Source organism: Cololabis saira, chromosome 19 (genome assembly GCF_033807715.1).
Source record: "Cololabis saira isolate AMF1-May2022 chromosome 19, fColSai1.1, whole genome shotgun sequence".
NCBI lineage: Eukaryota > Metazoa > Chordata > Actinopteri > Beloniformes > Belonidae > Cololabis > Cololabis saira.
In genome coordinates this window covers 22,367,566-22,386,712 of record NC_084605.1, presented here as the reverse complement: position 1 = coordinate 22,386,712, position 19,147 = coordinate 22,367,566, and the positions used below count along the sequence as shown (strand labels likewise).

Genomic DNA, 19,147 nt, shown 5'->3' with positions numbered 1-19,147 from the left:
GAAGTGTAAGGGATGTATAGGGGAGGGAGGTAACAGGGGGGTTAGAAGGTATTTAAAGGCTTGTTAGGCCTCTCCCTGTCCTTTTAATATTTATTTATTTATTTTTTTTTTCTTTCTTCGTGTATATGTTGAGGTTGGTGTCTGTCTTATGTCTAAATATGTATATTAGTTGTTGTTTTTTTTGTTGTTATACTGAACGTCACTATGGTGTGGCACATAGAAAAATAGAAAATAAAAATAAGTAAAAAAAAAAAGATTAAGTAACTCTGTTACCTTAATGGGAAGTTGCAGATCCAGTTATTAGTATTTGCAGACTCTTAACAGGATCCTGGCAGGGCTCCAAAACTAAAACTAAATTGACCTCACATTAACTGTCACGTTCCTTCATTCATTCATTCCGTGGCTCGTAATGGCGCCCTCTTGTGTCGGTCGGCGGTATTGCGACCCGGCGTGCATGTCACATGCCTGCAGGTCTCTGCTGGTGCGTCGCTGCTGCATGTCAACAACGTTGCCCACGTTAGCCTGCTAAGGAAACACGCTGGTGGATTAGGATGTTAAGACTTCCATGGCGTCTGTCGGCGTCTAAATATAGCGTTTCGGATCCTGCACGCCTTTTAACCGTGGCTTTGTCGGGAGCGGACGGCGCACAGAGGAGCTCCGGGTGCAACATTAGGTGTTTCAGAGGAGTCCCCCGGCCAGGACACAGGTCAGCTCTGCCCCGACCCCGCTGCGTGCTCAGGTAAAACACCACACCACCGGACCAGCTGCACGGTCATGGTAAAGTCGTACATAAAGATCAGTTATAGTCCAAATGACATGTCCTTCAATTTGGTGTCGCTGAACAAGCCACCAATGTATGACTGCATTCAATAATCTACAAGCTTTTGAAATATGACAACATCCTTGCAAAACATCCAAATCAATATTACACCTGTGTCATAACCAAGTCGCCCGAATAAAGGGGAAAGGTTTAATCTCGTCAGTTTTCAAGTTTGTTATTGGCAGCACTTTTTAAAACCAACGTGTAACTCAAATCAAAATAAATTAAGCAAAATCCAAATGGAGTTCAACACACTATTACAGCTAACAGCTAACCTCTGCAGCCTCTTCCATCATGCAAGCTTGCACAAGCTGGAAGCACAACAACTATAATATTGATAATAATAATCATAATGCTGATAATAATAATCATAATGATGATGATAATAACAATATTATTAATAACGATAATATGCATGCCTCTTAAAAAAGCTTCAAGCAGATGAAAGAGTCACCAATAAAGTGCCACTATTGTGTCTATATCAATATATCTTCATATTACGTGTGTGTGTGTATATATATATATATATATATATATATATATATATATATATATATATACACGTGTGTGTGTGTGTGTATGTACTGTATATATATGTATATATATATATATGTATATATATATATATATATATATATATATATATTTATATATATATATATATTTATTCAATAATTGTGCTAAATGACTGCAATAGAATAACAGCACAATTGAAAGCATTTAGCTGTGATATTTCTTGCTTTGGGAACGCAATAGGAGAGAGCATTTATTACAAAGGCAACATGATTTTCTTTTGAAAAAATGTGTTTGAGGTCATTTTCACTCATGACAGGTATTATAAATTTAATTCAAATAATTTAAAATAATACCTGACAGTCTACGGGAGTATCTAGGAGTCAAAGTGAAGATTTCTGTAATTGTTAAAAACAAACAGAACTACATTTTATGAATATTTTGTATTGTCTGTGCAGTCCATCTGTCTGTATGAGCATGGCATCAGGGGGTGAAGGATCATCCTCCACTCCTCACAAACACACCAACCGGCTGGCCAAGGAAAGGTCACCTTATCTGCTACAACATGCACACAACCCCGTCGACTGGTGAGTACCCTTTAAACTACAGATTTACATTTTATAAATGTTAAGAATACATAGTCGAATGCAATGTTGTCCATGACAGGTATCCATGGGGACAAGAGGCTTTTGAGAAGGCAAGAAAAGAAAACAAACCCATTTTCTTATCAGGTAATACACTTTTTTTCTAACGTATTATTAACATTTGTTAAATTCCAGGAATTTCTTATAATTTAAATTAAAAAAAGGCTCAATTTAAATCAGACTTGTATCTCTGATATTAGCTAACATTATATGGAGTGGACACTTTCACCTTCCACAAGGTTTTCAATGGGCCTTAACTGTGCTTGTACAGTAGCATATATATAGAAGTATATATGCGTTTCCTGTCTCTGACCACCAGTGGGTTATTCGACTTGCCATTGGTGCCATGTCATGGAGCGAGAGTCTTTTGAGGATGAAGAAATTGGTAAAATTCTTAGTGAAAACTTTGTCGCCATCAAACTCGACAGAGAAGAACGACCAGATGTGGACAAGGTCTACATGACTTTTGTGCAGGTGTGTGTACATATGTGCATACCGTTTTGTCAACTGAACTCTCCTTTGCATGCGCTTTCTTTGTGTCTTAACTTCTGGTTCTGAATGTGTCCAGGCAACAAGCGGCGGTGGAGGTTGGCCCATGAGTGTCTGGCTGACCCCTGATCTTAAACCTTTCATTGGGGGCACTTACTTCCCCCCCAGAGACAGTGGAAGAAGACCTGGGTTCAAAACCGTGCTCGCCAGAATCGCTGACCAGGTAGAAACACTTCTCTTAAAAGCAGGTTTTTTTTAGTATTCGGCCCATTTACAGCAGGACAAAGGATCATTTGCAGCTTGTAGCACAGGCGGTGCCCCTATAGGGGTGGAGGTAAAGTCCTGAATTTACTCCTGTTTGGTTTCTCACTGGGTCATTCTTTCATCAGGGTTCCCACGCGTCCTGGAAAACTGGGAAAACCTGGAAAATGATTGGTCAATTTTCCAGTCTTGGAAAACATATGGAAAATGAGATAAAAAAGGTCAAATGTCCTGGAACGGTGAAGTTGTCCAGGAAAATGATCCTCCCCCTGCCTTGTTAGTGAATGTAAACGGGTTAAAAGTTCTGCGTATGTTCATCTGTTGTCACCTGGTCAGGATAACATTAAGGCTACGCTAGGGCTGTTCGATTAATCGATTTTAAATCGTAATCGCGATTATGTAATTAGAACGATGTTAAAACGTGAAACTCGTAAAATCGATTTTTCACTTTTTTTTTTTTTTTTTTTACCTTGTCCGCAGACATATTAATGATTGATACCATATTAATGATTGATGGAAATACCTCTCAATACCTGCGACAAGTGCCCCATCGGAGAGGCTCTTTAGTGTAGGAGGGGGTGTTGTAACATGCCACCGGGCATCCCTCAAGCCAGATGCGGTAGACCGGCTCGTGTTCCTTGCAAAAAACTTGCAAATGTGAATAGCAAATGTAATGACTGACATTACACACCTCTACCTCCTTCATGAGTTGCATTATTATTTAGCATGCAAAGACCCAGTTTAGTTTAATTAGAAAATGTCTTGTTTTATTTAATTGGAAATATAACTTACTGTATGTTTGCAAGTGCTGATTTGCTGATTTTTTTTTTCAGAAATAAAACTTTATATTTTATTATATTTCTTAAAACTCTTTTTCAACTTATTTTACAGAGCTTTGCACTTTATTCATTCATTTTTGGTTTAATAAGAGCAAAGTTTGCACTTAAAGCCCAATGGGGCAAATGTTCAATAAAAAAACAGCATATTTGAAATCATTTCTTTGCCTTTTGTCAATTCACAAAATAATCGTAATCGAAAATCGGATTTTGAGAGAAAAAAATCGAGATTTTATTTTTGGGCAAAATCGAACAGCCCTAGGCTGCGCCATGGAATAGAAGGCTTCTATCTGACGCAGCGCCCCACATGACGCTACCAGCCAATCAAATGTCCTCTTCTGCTTACAGCGGTGCTCCAACCCAGCGCTTCCAACTGACTGTAGCTAGATTCAGACGCCATTAAGGACTAAATGCTTAGAGACAAAACTAGCTACTCAAAGTTGAAAAGTGTAGTTCGTATTGGTCCGCGATGTGAGGTTTTTCTCTCCCAAGGCCACAAGCTCCTCCCTGTCCCGTGATGAGCGACTGACAGAGGAGAGCTGTAGTGGGCGCATTGTTTACTGAATTGGCTGTGTGCAGTGGATGCTACTCTGATTTCAGAACAGCAGGAGATAATTACAGTTAACAGGTAATCTTCAATGGGCTGCACTTTATCCAGTATTTCACACTTGTTTTATTGTCTGCTAAAAGAAAGTAAGTGGGAAAAAAAACTTGAGGAGTTCTGTTGTATTGAAATACTGTGTATGTGCACAGATAGATGGGAGAAGAAATTCGAGAGATTAATAACTTTTCATGTAGACTTAACCTCATTAATTTCCAGTAAAAGTAGGCGTCAACAGAGTGAGATGCTCATAGAGACCACAGGAAAGAGGAGCACTCTTAATTAAAATGTCGGCTTAAAATGTCCTGGAAAAGTCCTGGAAAATAATTTCAGGGAAAGAGTGGGGACCCTGTTTCATTTTCTCTTCTGTCAATACTTGTTTTAGGGTGCTTTCAGACCTGTGTCCCGTTTGTTTTGTTCCGATTCAGGGGCTAAATCGATAGTTGTTTCGTCTTTCGTTTTTGGCGTTTGTGTTCACAACCGTCGTAGCGGTTCAAAACTGTTAACAAATGCCATGCGCGAACCAACTGTTCTCTCATTTGTCAGAAATGAACGCGGAAGAAGTTTCCCCTTCCGTAACCCGGGAAAAACCAAAACCAATGAGCTAGGGCTGGGCGATATGGCCTTTTATTAATATCTCAATATTTTTAGGCCATGTCACGATACACAATATATATCTCGATATTTTGCCTTAGCCTTGAATTAACACTTTGATGCCTACAATCACATCAGTATGATGATTCTATATGTCTACATTAAAACATTCTTGCTCATACTGCATTAATATATGCTAATTTTAAACTTTCATGCAAAAAGGGGGAATAAGTTAAATTTACCGAAACTGTATTTATTAAACAGTTACTAAGCAGTGAGTGGCACAGACATAAAAAGTGTCATTTCAAAACAGATAGTGCACGTTGCATCTCTGACTCCCCGTATGAAGAACATCTGCTAAGAACATCTTCTGGTCCTGGTTTTACCAGGATGAGCTGCTCTGAGCAGGAGGGGCCCCTTACAGCACCTGTATATTCAGACTAATGTAGGTGTAGGGACCGCAATGTTTCATCTTCTCCTCTTTTACTTAGCATCACTTTCACTTACTTTTAGAAATATGACGTCATATAGTCTTGTTTGACTTTGTTTCGATAATAGTGAATGATTTCATGCGGCCACATTTAAGCAACACTAGGTGACGTTTCTCAGCTTTGGAAGAGAAAGGCTCGGGCTGCGCGCGGACGCGTGTCACACTGAGCGGATAGTTGGAGCTGCATCAGCGCTGCGTGCGAGGAGATAACCTCCCCTCCCATCTTTACTAAACCCTCCCAGTTTGCTTTGAAAAGAGTCCGTCCCGCGTAGCAACCGCGCAGATGAACTCACGGCGCAAACAGGCAGAGTTTGGACAGCAGCGCCGACACCAGCGCCGACACCAGCTGCTGGTCGGGGGCGTATAACGATGCACGAATGACAGCATGTGACGTATGTAACTGGGTGCGCTTGTTTTATGTCTCAGAGAAGGAGAGACGAGACGAGAGAGTGAGAAAAGCCTGTAATTTAATGCCCGCGGCTAAAAGCAAATGCGTGACAATGTATACTCGAATATTCACGATATAGTCATTTTGTACATCGCACAGAGTAGAAGCCGAGATACATCGACTATACTCGATATATCGCCCAGCCCTATATGGAGCATCGAACCACAGTTATGAGTGAGTTGTGTCGATTATGTTCTCACTCCAAATAAAAAAAACACGAACCACGCTCCAGGTCTGGAATGGAAGCCAGCCGAGACCACCTCTCCTAGGCGATCTCGGTTCGCTTATTTTGTCCCGCATCCGAGCGCGATTGCTGTGTTCAGATATACCAAATGAACCGATCTTTAGGGGGAAACGCTCCCTGTTTCAGAACAACTGCTCCAAACGGGACAGGTGTGAAAGCACCCTTAGTCTCAGTCACTTCTGCCATGATGTCCAGTCTACACTCGCAACAGGAGACGGATGGAGCTTGTTATCAAGTATTCCTTCAATATTTTAACATGAAAAAAGTAAAAAGAACCAGTCAAGCTGGATGAAAGTAACTTGGTAGCATTTGCAGTTGTCTTGTGTATGTTATGAATAAGGGTTGCAATTAATGATTAATTTGGTTGCTAAGTAGTTCTTTTTGACGAGTTGAATAATGATTTTATCAAGCCGCTTTTGCGCCTGCTGTCGTGCTGCAGGGAAATCAAATCTGGGCGTCACGACGACACGACCAGCATCACATCAGCCTCCGTCTGCACCGCGTCATCCTTCATATGTTTGCGAGTGTGATACATGTGGTCATTGTGGCAGGCAGTGCTGCCTATACTGCTCCCTGCAGTTCCTGTAGTGCATTGTTATGACCAAAACAAATAATGGTTTTCTCAAAAGTATGTTGGACAAAGCAGATTGTCCAAAGCTTAAAAAAATGAACAAAAACTCCAAGTCTGCTACTGACATTGATTGAGATCTCCTCACCCACATAACCAGCATCAGCCCTCTCAGAGACGCTGCTTTAGCCAAGTTTTAACTTAAAGGGGACCTATTATGGCGTCTAATACCTATTTTAAACAGGCCTTGAATGTCTTAAAAACAAGCCTTTGATTGTTTTTGCTAAATAAATTAGAAATTAAGCCTCTGAGGAATGTCTTTATCATCCCAGTCTCTAACCTCATTATCTATGCGGGATTCTCAGTGGGCGGGGAGGCTATGATAATGAGGCTCTGTGCTGATTGGCTGCCTGAATGACACGATACACCGCTACGAAAAAATGGCAGAGTTAGTTGTGGGCGTGGTTTCACGCATCGGAGGCCAACCTATGTAAATCGCATTTTCGTTACGTAACGAAAGGGAGCAGAATCTGAACGGCTCGTAGATCCACATCACACTGGACGGCTCATCCGGGCGGCTGTACAGACACTGCAGAATTTGGTTGCTTTCCTCCTTCTCTGAGTTGGCAGGCTGAGGGGAGACCACTTTATATATGTTAAAGCAAGAGAAAATGTGTTTTTCATAATAGGTCCCTTTTAATGAAAGTTGTTTTAAGGCTTTAATACGTCATACACTACAGGTTTTGTGGAGCTGTGCTTAACCTGTAGGTGTTTCTTTATTCTTAAGTACATTTTTATGCTGTTGATTTATCATTTCATTGGGTTACCAAAAACACTGGCGTGGATGCATATTAATGCCCAACCGTCTGACTTTTATTCCTCAGTGGCAGAACAACCGACCTGCTTTGGAGGCCAGTGGGGAGAGGATCCTCGATGCTTTGAAGAAAGGCACAACCGTAGCTGCCAACCCAGGAGAGGGAACTCCACTGGCCCCAGATGTTGCCAACCGCTGCTTCCAGCAGTTGGCCCACTCCTACGAGGAGGAGTATGGAGGCTTTAGAGATTCGCCAAAGTTCCCGTCACCAGGTAGGTTCAACACCATGGACACATTTGTCTGATATCATTAGGATAAAGGCCATAGCGGAGATCCAGACAGTCCCAGTAAGTTTAGTTCCTTAAAAAAAAAGTCCCTAGGAAACAGAAGTACCACCTATATTTGGTGAAAATGCAGCTTCAGTGGGTTTCAGTTCTTATGTTTCTCTCAAACACTCAGCATCTGTAACCATTCAGCTTTATTTTCTCTTCCTCTCCTGTTTTCTGTGCCTCCGTAGTCAATCTGATGTTCCTCATGTCTTACTGGTCTGTGAATCGCTCCACCTCGGAGGGAGTGGAGGCCCTCCAGATGGCCATGCACACGCTCCGCATGATGGCGCTGGGAGGAATCCACGACCACGTGGCACAGGTGCACACCGGGGTCGTAAACACGTGAAATCTTTGATTCCATGTAGCTGACATTGTAGCCGCCATTTTAGCCGGCGTTAACCAAAGCCAAAACAACACAGACTAAGGATCAAAGGTAGATTTATCTACGAGCCAATAGTGATCGTGGACAGCTATGTGTGATTTAAGCTTCTCCGTCAGTTCAGTGTTTTGAATGCTGCTCCATCACCTCAGCATGCAGCTTCTCAGAAATGTAGCATGCATAAAGTTGACGCGGTTCCCAACGAGTTTGATTGGTCCGCTTGTACTAAGTTACTGTTACTCAACACTTTATGAAGTCTAACTTACATAAAAAGATGTGTTTCATTTACTCCAATGCTATTTCTGAGGTCCATCCATCCATCCACTCACTCGCATTCACAGCCCGGGGTTTACAGTCGCCATAGGCACAATTGGTAACCATTGGTAAGAGTCTAAACATAGGTTGAGCTGTAAACAGGTCATTCCCTTCATCAAAGCCGACTGGTTTCTGGTCATCTTGTCCATATCCAGCTCCCGCCCCTTCTTCTGATTGGTCGATATTTCATAGTTCCTATTTTCTGCCATAACTTTTGAATGGTTTGACATAGAAAGTCGTGGGTGGTGTCATTTCTGATATGCTTATGGGGGGCGGTGGCCATGAGTGCGAGTGCCTGTTCATCGCTGCTTGCAGCTTTAATTTAATTTGAGTTTTATTATGACATAATTAATATCAGCAAGCAATGTTTGTTGTTTGTAGTCATGGAAACAGTGACCCAGCAAGATTCCAGTTCTTTAGTCCAAATTAATTCTGAGTATCAGAGTATCGGTGCGTCCGAAATGCCATACTAAAAAGTATACTTAAGTTCGGCACACTTTTGAGTAAATATCAATAGTGTGCATTAATTTGGACGTACTATTAAGAGCGCACACGTCACTTCCTGAAGTCAAGTCAAGTCTGACGTGTCACAGCAGCAGTAGCAGCACTCCACTCCGCTATTTCCCGTTTATTCTGGCCGAAACAAGATGACATTATATAATATTATTATATACGAATATTATAATATTAATATTATATAATAATATTATTAGGGCCCGAGCACTTGCAGTGCGAAGGCCCTATTGTATTTGCAGGAATTATTCTTTTTCTTCTTCTTCTTCTTATTGTTCTGACAAAAGGAAGGCCTTTTTGCCCCCCTAAACGTGCCCAAAAAGTCACCAAATTTTGCATGGAAGCCAGGCCTGGCGAAAAATTTGATATTTTTTGGTTTGCATTCATGGGCGTGGCAAAATGGCTCAACAGCGCCCCCTTGAAAACTTTGTGCCTCAAGCCCCACGATACGGTTTGACGTACATGCACGAAAATCGGTACACACCTGTATCATGGCGCAACTTAAAGAAAAGTCTCTTGGCGTCATGCCTGAAACCGAACAGGAAGTCGGCCATTTTGAATTAATTGTGTAATTTTGGCGCAATTTATGCCATTCCTTCGGCAATTAATACGGCCCGAACCGTAACGTGCCCCCAGGTGTGTTATACATCAAAATGTGCGTCTGCATCCTCCGACACCACGCATTACTTTTCTTTTTCAAAAGCGTTACCGTGGCGACGCTAGACGCCAAAAAGCGCGCCCACCCTTCATCTGATTGGTTCAGACAGAAAATACTTTGCGCCTCAAGCCCCATAATACGGTTTGACGTACATGAACGAAAATCGGTACACACCTGTATCATGTCACTACTTAAAGAAAAGTCTCTTGGCGCCATGGCCGAAACCGAACAGGAAGTCAGCCATTTTGAACATTCTGAATTAATCGCGTAATTTTGGAGCGATATATGCCATTCCTTCGAGAATTAATACGGCCCGAACCGTAACGTGCACCCAGATGTGTTATACATCAAAATGTGCGTCTCCATCCTGCGACTACACGCATTACTTTTCTCTTTCAAAAGTGTTACCGTGGCGACGCTAGATGCCATAAGGCGCGCCCCCCTTCATCTGATTGGTCCATATTTGATAGTTCCCCAAAAGTCACCAAATTTTGCATGCAAGGCAGGCCTGGTGATAAATTTGATATGTCATGGTTTGCATTAATGGGCGTGGCAAACTGGCTCAACAGCGCCCCCCGGAAAACTTTGTGCCTCAAGCCCCACAATACGGTTTGACGTACATGCACGAAAATCGGTACACACCTGTATCATGTCGCAACTTAAAGAAAAGTCTCATGGCGCCATGGCCGAAACCGAACAGGAAGTCGGCCATTTTGAATTATTTGTGTAATTTTGGCGCAATTTATGCCTTTCCTTCGGCAATTAATACGGCCCGAACCGTAACGTGCACCCAGGTGTGTTAGACCTCAAAATGTGCGTCTCCATCTTGCGACTACGCGCATTACTTTTCTCTTTCAAAAGTGTTACCGTGGCGACGCTAGACGCCAAAAAGCGCGCCTCCCCCTCATCTGATTGGTCCATATTTGATAGTTCTCCAAAAGTCACCAAATTTTGCATGCAAGTCAGGCCTGGCGATAAATTTGATATTTCATGGTTTGCATTAATGGGCGTGGCAAAATGGCTCAACAGCGCCCCCTAGAAAACTTTTCTCTGTCATAACTTTTGAATGGTTTGACATAAAGAGTCGTGGGTGGTGTCATGGGACTCTGTATTGAGTCCTTGACCATAATTGGTGAAAATTAGCCCCCGCCCCTTCTTCTGATTGGTTGTCCCTATTTTCTGCTATAACTTTTGAATGGTTTGACATAGGAAGTCGTGGGTGGTGTCATTTCTGATATGCTTATGGGGGGCGGTGGCCGTGAGTGCGAGGGCCCGTTCATCGCTGCTTGCAGCTTTAATTATACTTAATATTATACTGTACTTATGACATATACGTATCCCTTAGCAACCAAACGCCGCTGCATTGCATTGTGGGAAGTTTCTGCTCGGCTAGTGTCCATAAATCCATACTAAAAAAGTAGAGTATGGATAGAGCATACTATTGAGTACGTTCTAATGTTTCGGACGCACTAAAAAATCTCGCATACTCATTTTGCATAATCATTAGGGTGGAAGTGTGCGATTTTGGACGCAGCCCATGTCCTTCTTTTTGTGTCTTCCCCACAGGGTTTCCATCGTTATTCTACAGATTCTTCCTGGCACGTGCCTCACTTTGAGAAGATGCTGTATGACCAGGCCCAGCTGGCTGCGGCCTACATAACAGCGTTCAAGGTGCGTTCGGAAGTTTGGGTCGCTTTTTTATTCCTTGTGGGTTTAAGCTGCATTAGCTCATTTTTTCCCCACTTTCTGTTGTGTAGAATAGGGCTGCAATGATTCCTCGAGTACCTCAAGTAACTCGATTACAAAAAATGATCGAGAAATTCCCTCTGCCTCGAAGCCTCGTTTAAAGGGGACCTATTATGAAAAACACATTTTTCTTGCTTTAACATTTTTAAAGTGGTGTCCCCTCAGCCTGCCAACTCAGAGAAGGAGGAAAGCAACCAAATTCTGCAGTGTCTGTACAGCCTGCCCAGAGGCTGAATTTCTCACTTATGTAGAAAAAACAAGCTTTTGATTGTTTTTAAGATATTCAAGGCCTGTTTAAAATATACATTAAATGCCATAATAGGTCTCCTTTAAGTACAAATTATAAAAAATTGGAAAATTTAACAAACAGTTTACTAGTTTGCATAATATGTAAATAAATGTAAATTATTCTTATCAAAGAAACAAATTGGTTGTTTTTAATCAAGTAATCTGTCTTGTTTTCTATTGTATATTTATAATTGGGTTTTTAATAAAGCAAAAGTACGTTTTATCCCATTTACTCGATTAATCGATGGAATATTTGATAGAATAATCAATCACCAAAATATTCTATAGCTGCAGCCCTAGTGTAGAACTTAAAAACCCTTTGTTGTGAATGTAAACATCACCAACTCCAGCAGACACACATGTGTGCTCGTGTCAGTGAAGACGAAGAGGGAGCTTCGACGGTCTCACTGGATGCTGCAGGAAACGTCCCGCAAATAACTACATTTTGGTTGAGCCACGACTCCAACCCAGGGGGTTTCCGTGTGTTTCTGGGTCTCTGCAGGTATCGGGGGAGCACTTCTACGCGGATGTGGCGAAGGACGTCCTGCTCTACGTCTCCAGAGACCTGAGTGACAAGGTGAATCATCCGCTTCTCCATCAGCGAGGTCTCTGCACGAGTTCACGCGTCCGTGAGGGCGAAGGATGCGACTTTTCCCCGCTAAGAGCTGCTTAAACCTTTGTTGTTCTCTACAGGTCAGCCTTTTATTCCCGTTGATTAATGAGGTGACAGAAGGGAATGAGCCACACAATTAAAGCAGCACTCGCTGGTATCATTATATTCTCGAAGATTTATTAAGTAATTACAGGCGGATGAATTACAGCCACAAAGGTATTATTTCTTTTTTCTTCACAGACTGTGCTTTCTTTGACACAGTGTGGGATCTTCCCTCAGAGAGGCACGAGCCCTGCGTTCTCATCCCGGCTGTAAAAATACTGGCGCTTGCTGCGTTCTGGTGTAGAGAGAAGGGTTACGTAATGTTACGTTCAGTCCTCAGGTTTCTGTCAGGTGTTATCCTGACACTTCCTCCCTCTTCTCCAGACTTAAATACCTACAGTTAGTTATACTCTGAAAAGAAACTTAAAGCAGCACAAATTGTTTTTTTTTGTGTTTTTAAACATCATAATTTTAGATGTTAGATTTCATTTCATTTGAAGGGATATTTGGATACTTCCAGGAAGTGCTGTCCTGCTCTCAGCGTCTCTGCTCCAACTACGATCGAAAAACACTCCCCGTTCACTGGTTCATTCCACCTCTGCAGCATCTGTATTCTGCTGAAGAGGCAGTCCAGCGGGTCATCTAATAACGCGGTCGGCCCTGCTGTAAGAATGCTGAGCCAACTGACAAGTAAACTGGGGGCAAAACAGGTGGTATATTAAAAAATCAGAACTCCTCAGTGTTTTAGTGATCAAAGAGGAAAAGAGCGGGAATGGTTGTTGCTCCCCTTGGGGCAAAGAGTTAAAAACTTCTTTTCACCCGCTGGTTTTGTGAAGAGTGATGTGGAGCCTCTCTTTCCTCGTACTGCGCAGCACCATGACACAAACGGGCAAACCAAACGGGCCCAGGGCCCCAACGAGGACACACCCACCTCATGTCAATCAAAGCCCAAATTGAAAACTTAAAAATCTTTTACAATTATCTTTTTTTTCTGCGGTTATCTTTCAGGAAGAGATGGGGAGGCATGAAAAAATATACATAAAAACAGAAAAAAGGGACAATAAGTTGTCAGGAAGACATCAAATAATGACATAACAGTTAGATAAACTAATCCACTTGTGAAGCGTTCAACTCTGCATTTAACTTGGATGTTGGTTTAGAGAGCAGTTGGACGTCATTATGGCTAAAAGTAATTTGTAAGTTATTACAAACTAGTCGGTCATTATGAAGAATGATGAGTTTCAAAAAGCTGAAAGGAGTAATCCAGAAGAGGGACAGCCCTTGCTGGTGGAGGGGGTAACATCCGCAGGGGACCAAAACCACCGGGGACCAGAGGTGGACGGAGTACTCGACCCCAGTACTTGAGTAAGAGTACAAATACTACTGGTCAAAATTTACTCCGTTACAAGTAAAAGTAGCTCAGTCAAAATATTACTCGAGTAAGAGTAGAAAAGTACTTGCTTTTAAAGGTACTTAAGTATCCAAAAGTAAATGCTTTTAAATTTACTTTAAGTAAAAGTAAGAGTAAGAGTAAATTTCTTATTTTCCACATCAGTAAATTACTATATTTTTTCTAAATTAATTTAAGGATCTTTTAACTCTTGTTTCTGAGAATTAACTCTTTGAAACCAGCTGCACTGATGTGCTGCTTTTAGAACCACAATGTTATATAAAACCTGCAGAAACACCAAAAACAAATCAAATGAATGGGATCATAAGAGGACAGCAGATGATGCAGAGTTTATTAACTTTCTTCTCCTGACGCAGGCGTAGCCATTGTTGCGACTCTGTCTTGACTTGTTGCGGCTCTGTCTTGACAAACGCAGGCTACTTTGGCGGTATCGTTTTGAGGAGGCTGACGTATTTCTGCTTCACGTACATCCCAGTGGAGAGCGTGCACTGTGATAGGTCTCCTCCTTTGACAAAAACAGCTTGTGTCCAATAGGATTTTAGGGAAGAAGAAAAAAGAGCAGACCTGAAAGTAACGAGTACTTTTCAGCCTTCCTAGAAATTTACTCGAGTAAAAGTAAAAATATTTGTCTTGGAAATGTATTCAAGTAAGAGTAATAAGTACCAAAGAAATCTAATACTCAAGTAAAGTACAAATCCTCTGGATATGTACTTAAGTACAGTACTCAAGTAAATTTACTCCGTTACTGTCCACCACTGCCGGGGACAAACCCTTTTTGAGTGAGAACAGATTCTGTTTTTGGAGTAACAAAGTAATGAATGTTTGCGCTCGCCTGCTAACTCCTGTTCCGTCATAAATATGCGAGTGCTGATCCGTTTCTGTGCAAACAGGCCACGACCTCTCCTCATCTTGTGTCTAACAGTAGTAGTTTGTTCAACATGGTTAATGGGACTTGTAACCAGTTTTACTCACTGACTACACAGCCATTATTCAAGAATAGAAACATCATTCAGTGGTTTTAGTTCAGTTTAGTTGTAATAACGAGGCAATCGTGAGCTAGACTGTAAAGGGTGCCAACGTGTTGCAGTTTTTCATTTCTTATGTGATCAAATCATCCTTTCTTCCCAGCAGTGGAGTTTAAGATATTAATGAAAGATTAGGAGATATTGAAAAGCGTGAGATGCTAAACACATGACATCCTTGGGGTTTACATCTCTGCCAAAATTCATGAAAATGCCCTGAATAACTCGGATAGTGCGTCCTCACTCACTCATGTATCTGAATGCTGCTCTGTCTCTCATGTCCAAATGGTCACTCACAAAAAGTACTACATGTGATCTCTGATCATCGTACCTGCGAAAAGCATTTGTTAACTTTGCTTTCCAGTCTGGAGGCTTCTACAGCGCCGAGGATGCAGACTCTGTCCCGGCATCGGGGGGAGAGGAGAAGCGAGAGGGGGCCTTCTGCATCTGGACGGCCTCTGAAATCCGGGAGCTGCTGCCGGACGCGGTAGAAGGAACCAGCGGAGCTGCCACGCTGGCTGATGTCTTCATGCATCACTTTGGGGTCAAGGAGCCGGGCAACGTTGCACCAGAACAGGTACGCAGGTTCCAGGAGCTCCACAAACTTTCACTTAAGTACAGTAAAAACTGTCAAATTAAGCATTGATGGAGAAGACAAAACTCTTGACAATTCAGATGGGTCTTTAAAGTCCACCGAGGCATGAACTTGACATCAGGGGTCAGTGTCTGTATCTTTTCTTGTCACCAGGACCCCCACGGGGAGCTGCAGGGCCAGAACGTGCTGATCGTTCGTTACTCCGTCGAGCTAACGGCCGCTCGCTTCGGTGTCACGGTTGAAAAAGTCAACGAACTCCTGGCGTCCGCCAAAGCCAAACTGGCCGAAGTCAGAAAGGATCGGCCACGCCCACACCGGGACACCAAGATGTTGGCCTCCTGGAACGGTAAATATTTACACAGTCACCTTTTTCTGGCAGTCGCATTGAATAAAAGTCAAGTTTAATATCCATTACCGTATTGACCCGAATATAAGACGACCCTGATTGTAAGACGACCCCCTCTTTTTCAAGACTCAAATTTGAAAAAAGACTTTTTTAACACCAAATTAAACTTTTATACAGAAAATAATTACAGTACATCTGAAACAAATGATTATAACAATATATTTGAGAGAAAAAGCATGTTATTTTGCCTCATTCAAATCATGATCTTGAAGTTTGCATCATAACTTCTTCGACCCACTTTTCTCCAGATTGTCGCTACGTTTCACCATTTTCTGTTATCTCTTCTGTTATTTCCTTGTCTTTTCTTTCTTACCGCTATTTTTTATTTTTCTTCTTCATGCTACTGCTATTTTTATTTTTCTTCTTCGTGACAGGGGTTTGCTTTGGCCTGGGAAGTTAAGTTCAGCATTCGCTTTAAAGATATCTGGCGCCATCTAGCGTTGTGAATGAGTATAACGTCTAGACCCCGAATGTAAGACGACGCCCACTTTTTCAGTCTTATTTCAATGCAAAAAACCCCGTCTTATATTCGGGCCAATACGGTAGTTAATATTGGTTTAGGTACCAAACACAGGCCAGTAAATGAAGACTCATCATTATCAACCTTCTTTGTCTTTTGCATTATGTAAAATGTTATTAACGACTCAAGCTAAATAAAGACATGGACACAAAAATGAGTGTCCCTCTTGGCCGGCGTTGCGAAGAGTGCGCCGGTGAGATAATGAGGCTCTGCCATCCCGGGAACTTCCCAATCAGACCGGAGCTCCTTTCCTCTTCTCTAATGAACAAACCGCTCCGTTAATCACCTGTCCTCTGCCGCAACACTTTGAAGACGGCGGCCGCGTTCACCGGTGGCTTTGATACGCGACATGAAAGAGCCGCGCACGGGTAGCGGGAGCAAGAAATGGGAGTGAAGAGGGACGAGAGAGGGAATGAGAGCAAACAGGGGAACTTCAAAGAGAGGGGGGAAATAACGAAGCTGGCACGGCGGTGTGGTGACACATTAGTGCCTCAGCAGAAAGAGAGCATGCTATTTTAAGTTGCGTAAATTCCTAATCACCACAAACTTGGTCTCCGTCAGGCCTGATGCTGTCGGGCTTCGCTCGCGTCGGAGCCGTGTTGGGAGACAAGGCCTTGCTGGAGAGAGCGGTGCAGGCAGCCAACTTCCTGAAGGAGCACCTGTGGGATGCTGAGCAGCAGATCATACTCCGCTCCTGTTACCGCGGAGACCAGATGGATGTGCAACAGATGTAAGAGACTTTTGATGATTATTGCATTATTAACATACTTTAGAAACCCCCGTCAGAATTGGAGTGAGCTTTCCTTTGTACACGCCCAGTCTGAGGTCTAAGGATATTTGATTCAACATAAATCCCAATTATTTCAAGTTTGACCATAATTAAATACATTTATTAGTAACATGGAGCGCAGACTTTGACTGGCAGTCAGCTCAACCAGTGGCCAGCTATCATCGCACTTATCATCATGCTACAAGGCTTGGCGAAGCAGTCACGGCTAACCCTCTGACAGCTACAGCGCTCTTTTCAGATATAACCTCTGAAAAGATATTTAAAACGGGATAATCCGGGATTGAAACGGATAAACCATTCTTCAGAAAATCTATGGGTGACATGGAGATAGTGGGGGGTCCAATGTAGCACAAAAACAACCCTCGTACATCTCCCAGGGAGACGGGGGCAGTGATGAAAGAACCGTCTTGCGACGAAAGCGGGTTGCCACAGATGTCAAGCAGAGCCAGAAATCCTACGACTCTATTACTTCCTGAAAAAAACGATGGGACAACTTCAACTCATCATTTTTACACTGGCTAACAGATACCTGCAGAATAAACTTTAAAGTATTGTTATAGTTTACAAACCATCTGCTTTTATTAAGGTCTGCACATCTGCTGATGATCATTTCATCAAAGGCCAAGGATTAGCAGCTACGACTTATTGTCTTAAATCCTATGTAGGCAGTGAAGGGGGTACTTAGCATTTCCCTTTTCCCTTTCATTCTTTTTTTTTTGTGCCTTTTATATTTGTTAAATAACTAATAGCACGGTGAAAGAAGTGGGGTGCTAACTTTTGCATATCAGTGTATTTGAAGTGACTCTGAGATTGTAAATAGTTTAAGGATGATGCTGATCCTTTACTCTGCACCGTCCCTCTTGCCGTATGTCATCTGGGATAAGCATCAGCACCTTGTGATCCAATATTGGTTGAAGTCACAACAGCTGATGGATGGTTAGGTGAAGGCTAATTGCTTGCATCCATATTTGCTGACTCGCAGTCTTTAGCTACGTTTCCTGGCATATTTTTCAACCTGCGAGCGGAACAGGGTGAATCGATTTGGTGAATGCGAGTGCGTCTCTGCACGTGTGAAATACTAACACAGCAGATAATAGCGCACAACATTTTCGCCCCGTTGTCAGAAACCCAACAGATCTAACAATTATGGCAGCTTTGTAAAACTTTAACCGCCCCTTTATGGTTCACTTTTATTTTCATATAATATGCAAACAGAAAACATGTGATATCTGGTTGGATCCTGTTATTCAGAGAAATCAGAGGACGCGCCGCCTTGCACAGCAGTGAAGCTGCATTTATGTGCAGCGGGTCACTGATTGGGTTTCTCTTCCAGCATCTTTCAGGGTGCACATTGGAACCCAGATCGGCAACATTTAAATTGAATTATGGAGGCCTGTTGAATAAGCCATGATGCTGAGGATTTGTTTCCTGGTCAGTGATTAACAATGCAGCGAGAGGGAGCGCCTCTGGCCCCGGCCGGCTAATTAAGACTTATATTTGAAATTATTTGAGAGCTCAAATCTCCTAGGGGCCCTACACTTTTACTGTGTTAGGTCCCCTCAACCACACACACACACACACACACACACACACACACACACACAGGCATACTTTGAACATAACAGAAATAATTTACACATCACTGTGTAGATTCAGCCCTTCAGAACACTCACAGACACAAATGAAGTCTTGTGTCGGGTCCACGCCTCTGCCCTCGTTCCGTTGGCCAGCCCTGCGTCCCAGATTCCGAGAGCGAGAGCGTGAAATCCCACCGACTCAGCAGGAAAATGCGCCAGGGGTCCCACAACATCCATGATGGAACACGTGCACTTTTGAACACAAACATGAACAAACGCTGCACTCACCTGAGACACTCCGACCTTGTTGCAGAGCCTTTGACTCGTTCATTACTGTCCGGCCCAGGAAAATGCTTACAGAGGCTCTTTTTCTCACTTTTTCAAATCTCGTTTAGCTTCCATATGAGTAAATCACTTTTGTACCAAACATAAATGAAATGCGAGCTACTTTACCAGGACAGAGGTGGAGATTTGTTTCTCATAAGATCAGTTGACACCTGTGGAGGTCCTTTTATTTATACTTTCCATTCTGATTCATGTGATTTATTCTCTTGATTCTCATGAAGAAAACATCCTTAAAAGCTGTCCTGGTGCTTCCAGATCATTCTGCCAGTTACTGAA

The 19,147-nt window shown here is 42.5% G+C and overlaps 1 protein-coding gene across 1 annotated transcript in view; it reads left to right on the top strand.

The window, feature by feature from the left end:
- The first annotated feature begins 474 nt into the window (after positions 1-474).
- The window catches only part of spata20 (spermatogenesis associated 20), a 75,945-nt gene continuing 57,272 nt past the window's right edge, over positions 475-19,147 (top strand). The window contains exons 1-12 of the mRNA XM_061708639.1: positions 475-739; positions 1,792-1,920; positions 2,000-2,064; positions 2,297-2,451; positions 2,546-2,689; positions 7,393-7,594; positions 7,840-7,970; positions 11,083-11,187; positions 12,053-12,127; positions 15,003-15,215; positions 15,387-15,579; positions 16,721-16,889. Of these exons, the coding sequence (XP_061564623.1) occupies positions 552-739; positions 1,792-1,920; positions 2,000-2,064; positions 2,297-2,451; positions 2,546-2,689; positions 7,393-7,594; positions 7,840-7,970; positions 11,083-11,187; positions 12,053-12,127; positions 15,003-15,215; positions 15,387-15,579; positions 16,721-16,889 (1,769 nt within the window). The 5' untranslated portion in view covers positions 475-551. The remainder of the gene's footprint in view (positions 740-1,791; positions 1,921-1,999; positions 2,065-2,296; positions 2,452-2,545; positions 2,690-7,392; positions 7,595-7,839; positions 7,971-11,082; positions 11,188-12,052; positions 12,128-15,002; positions 15,216-15,386; positions 15,580-16,720; positions 16,890-19,147) is intronic.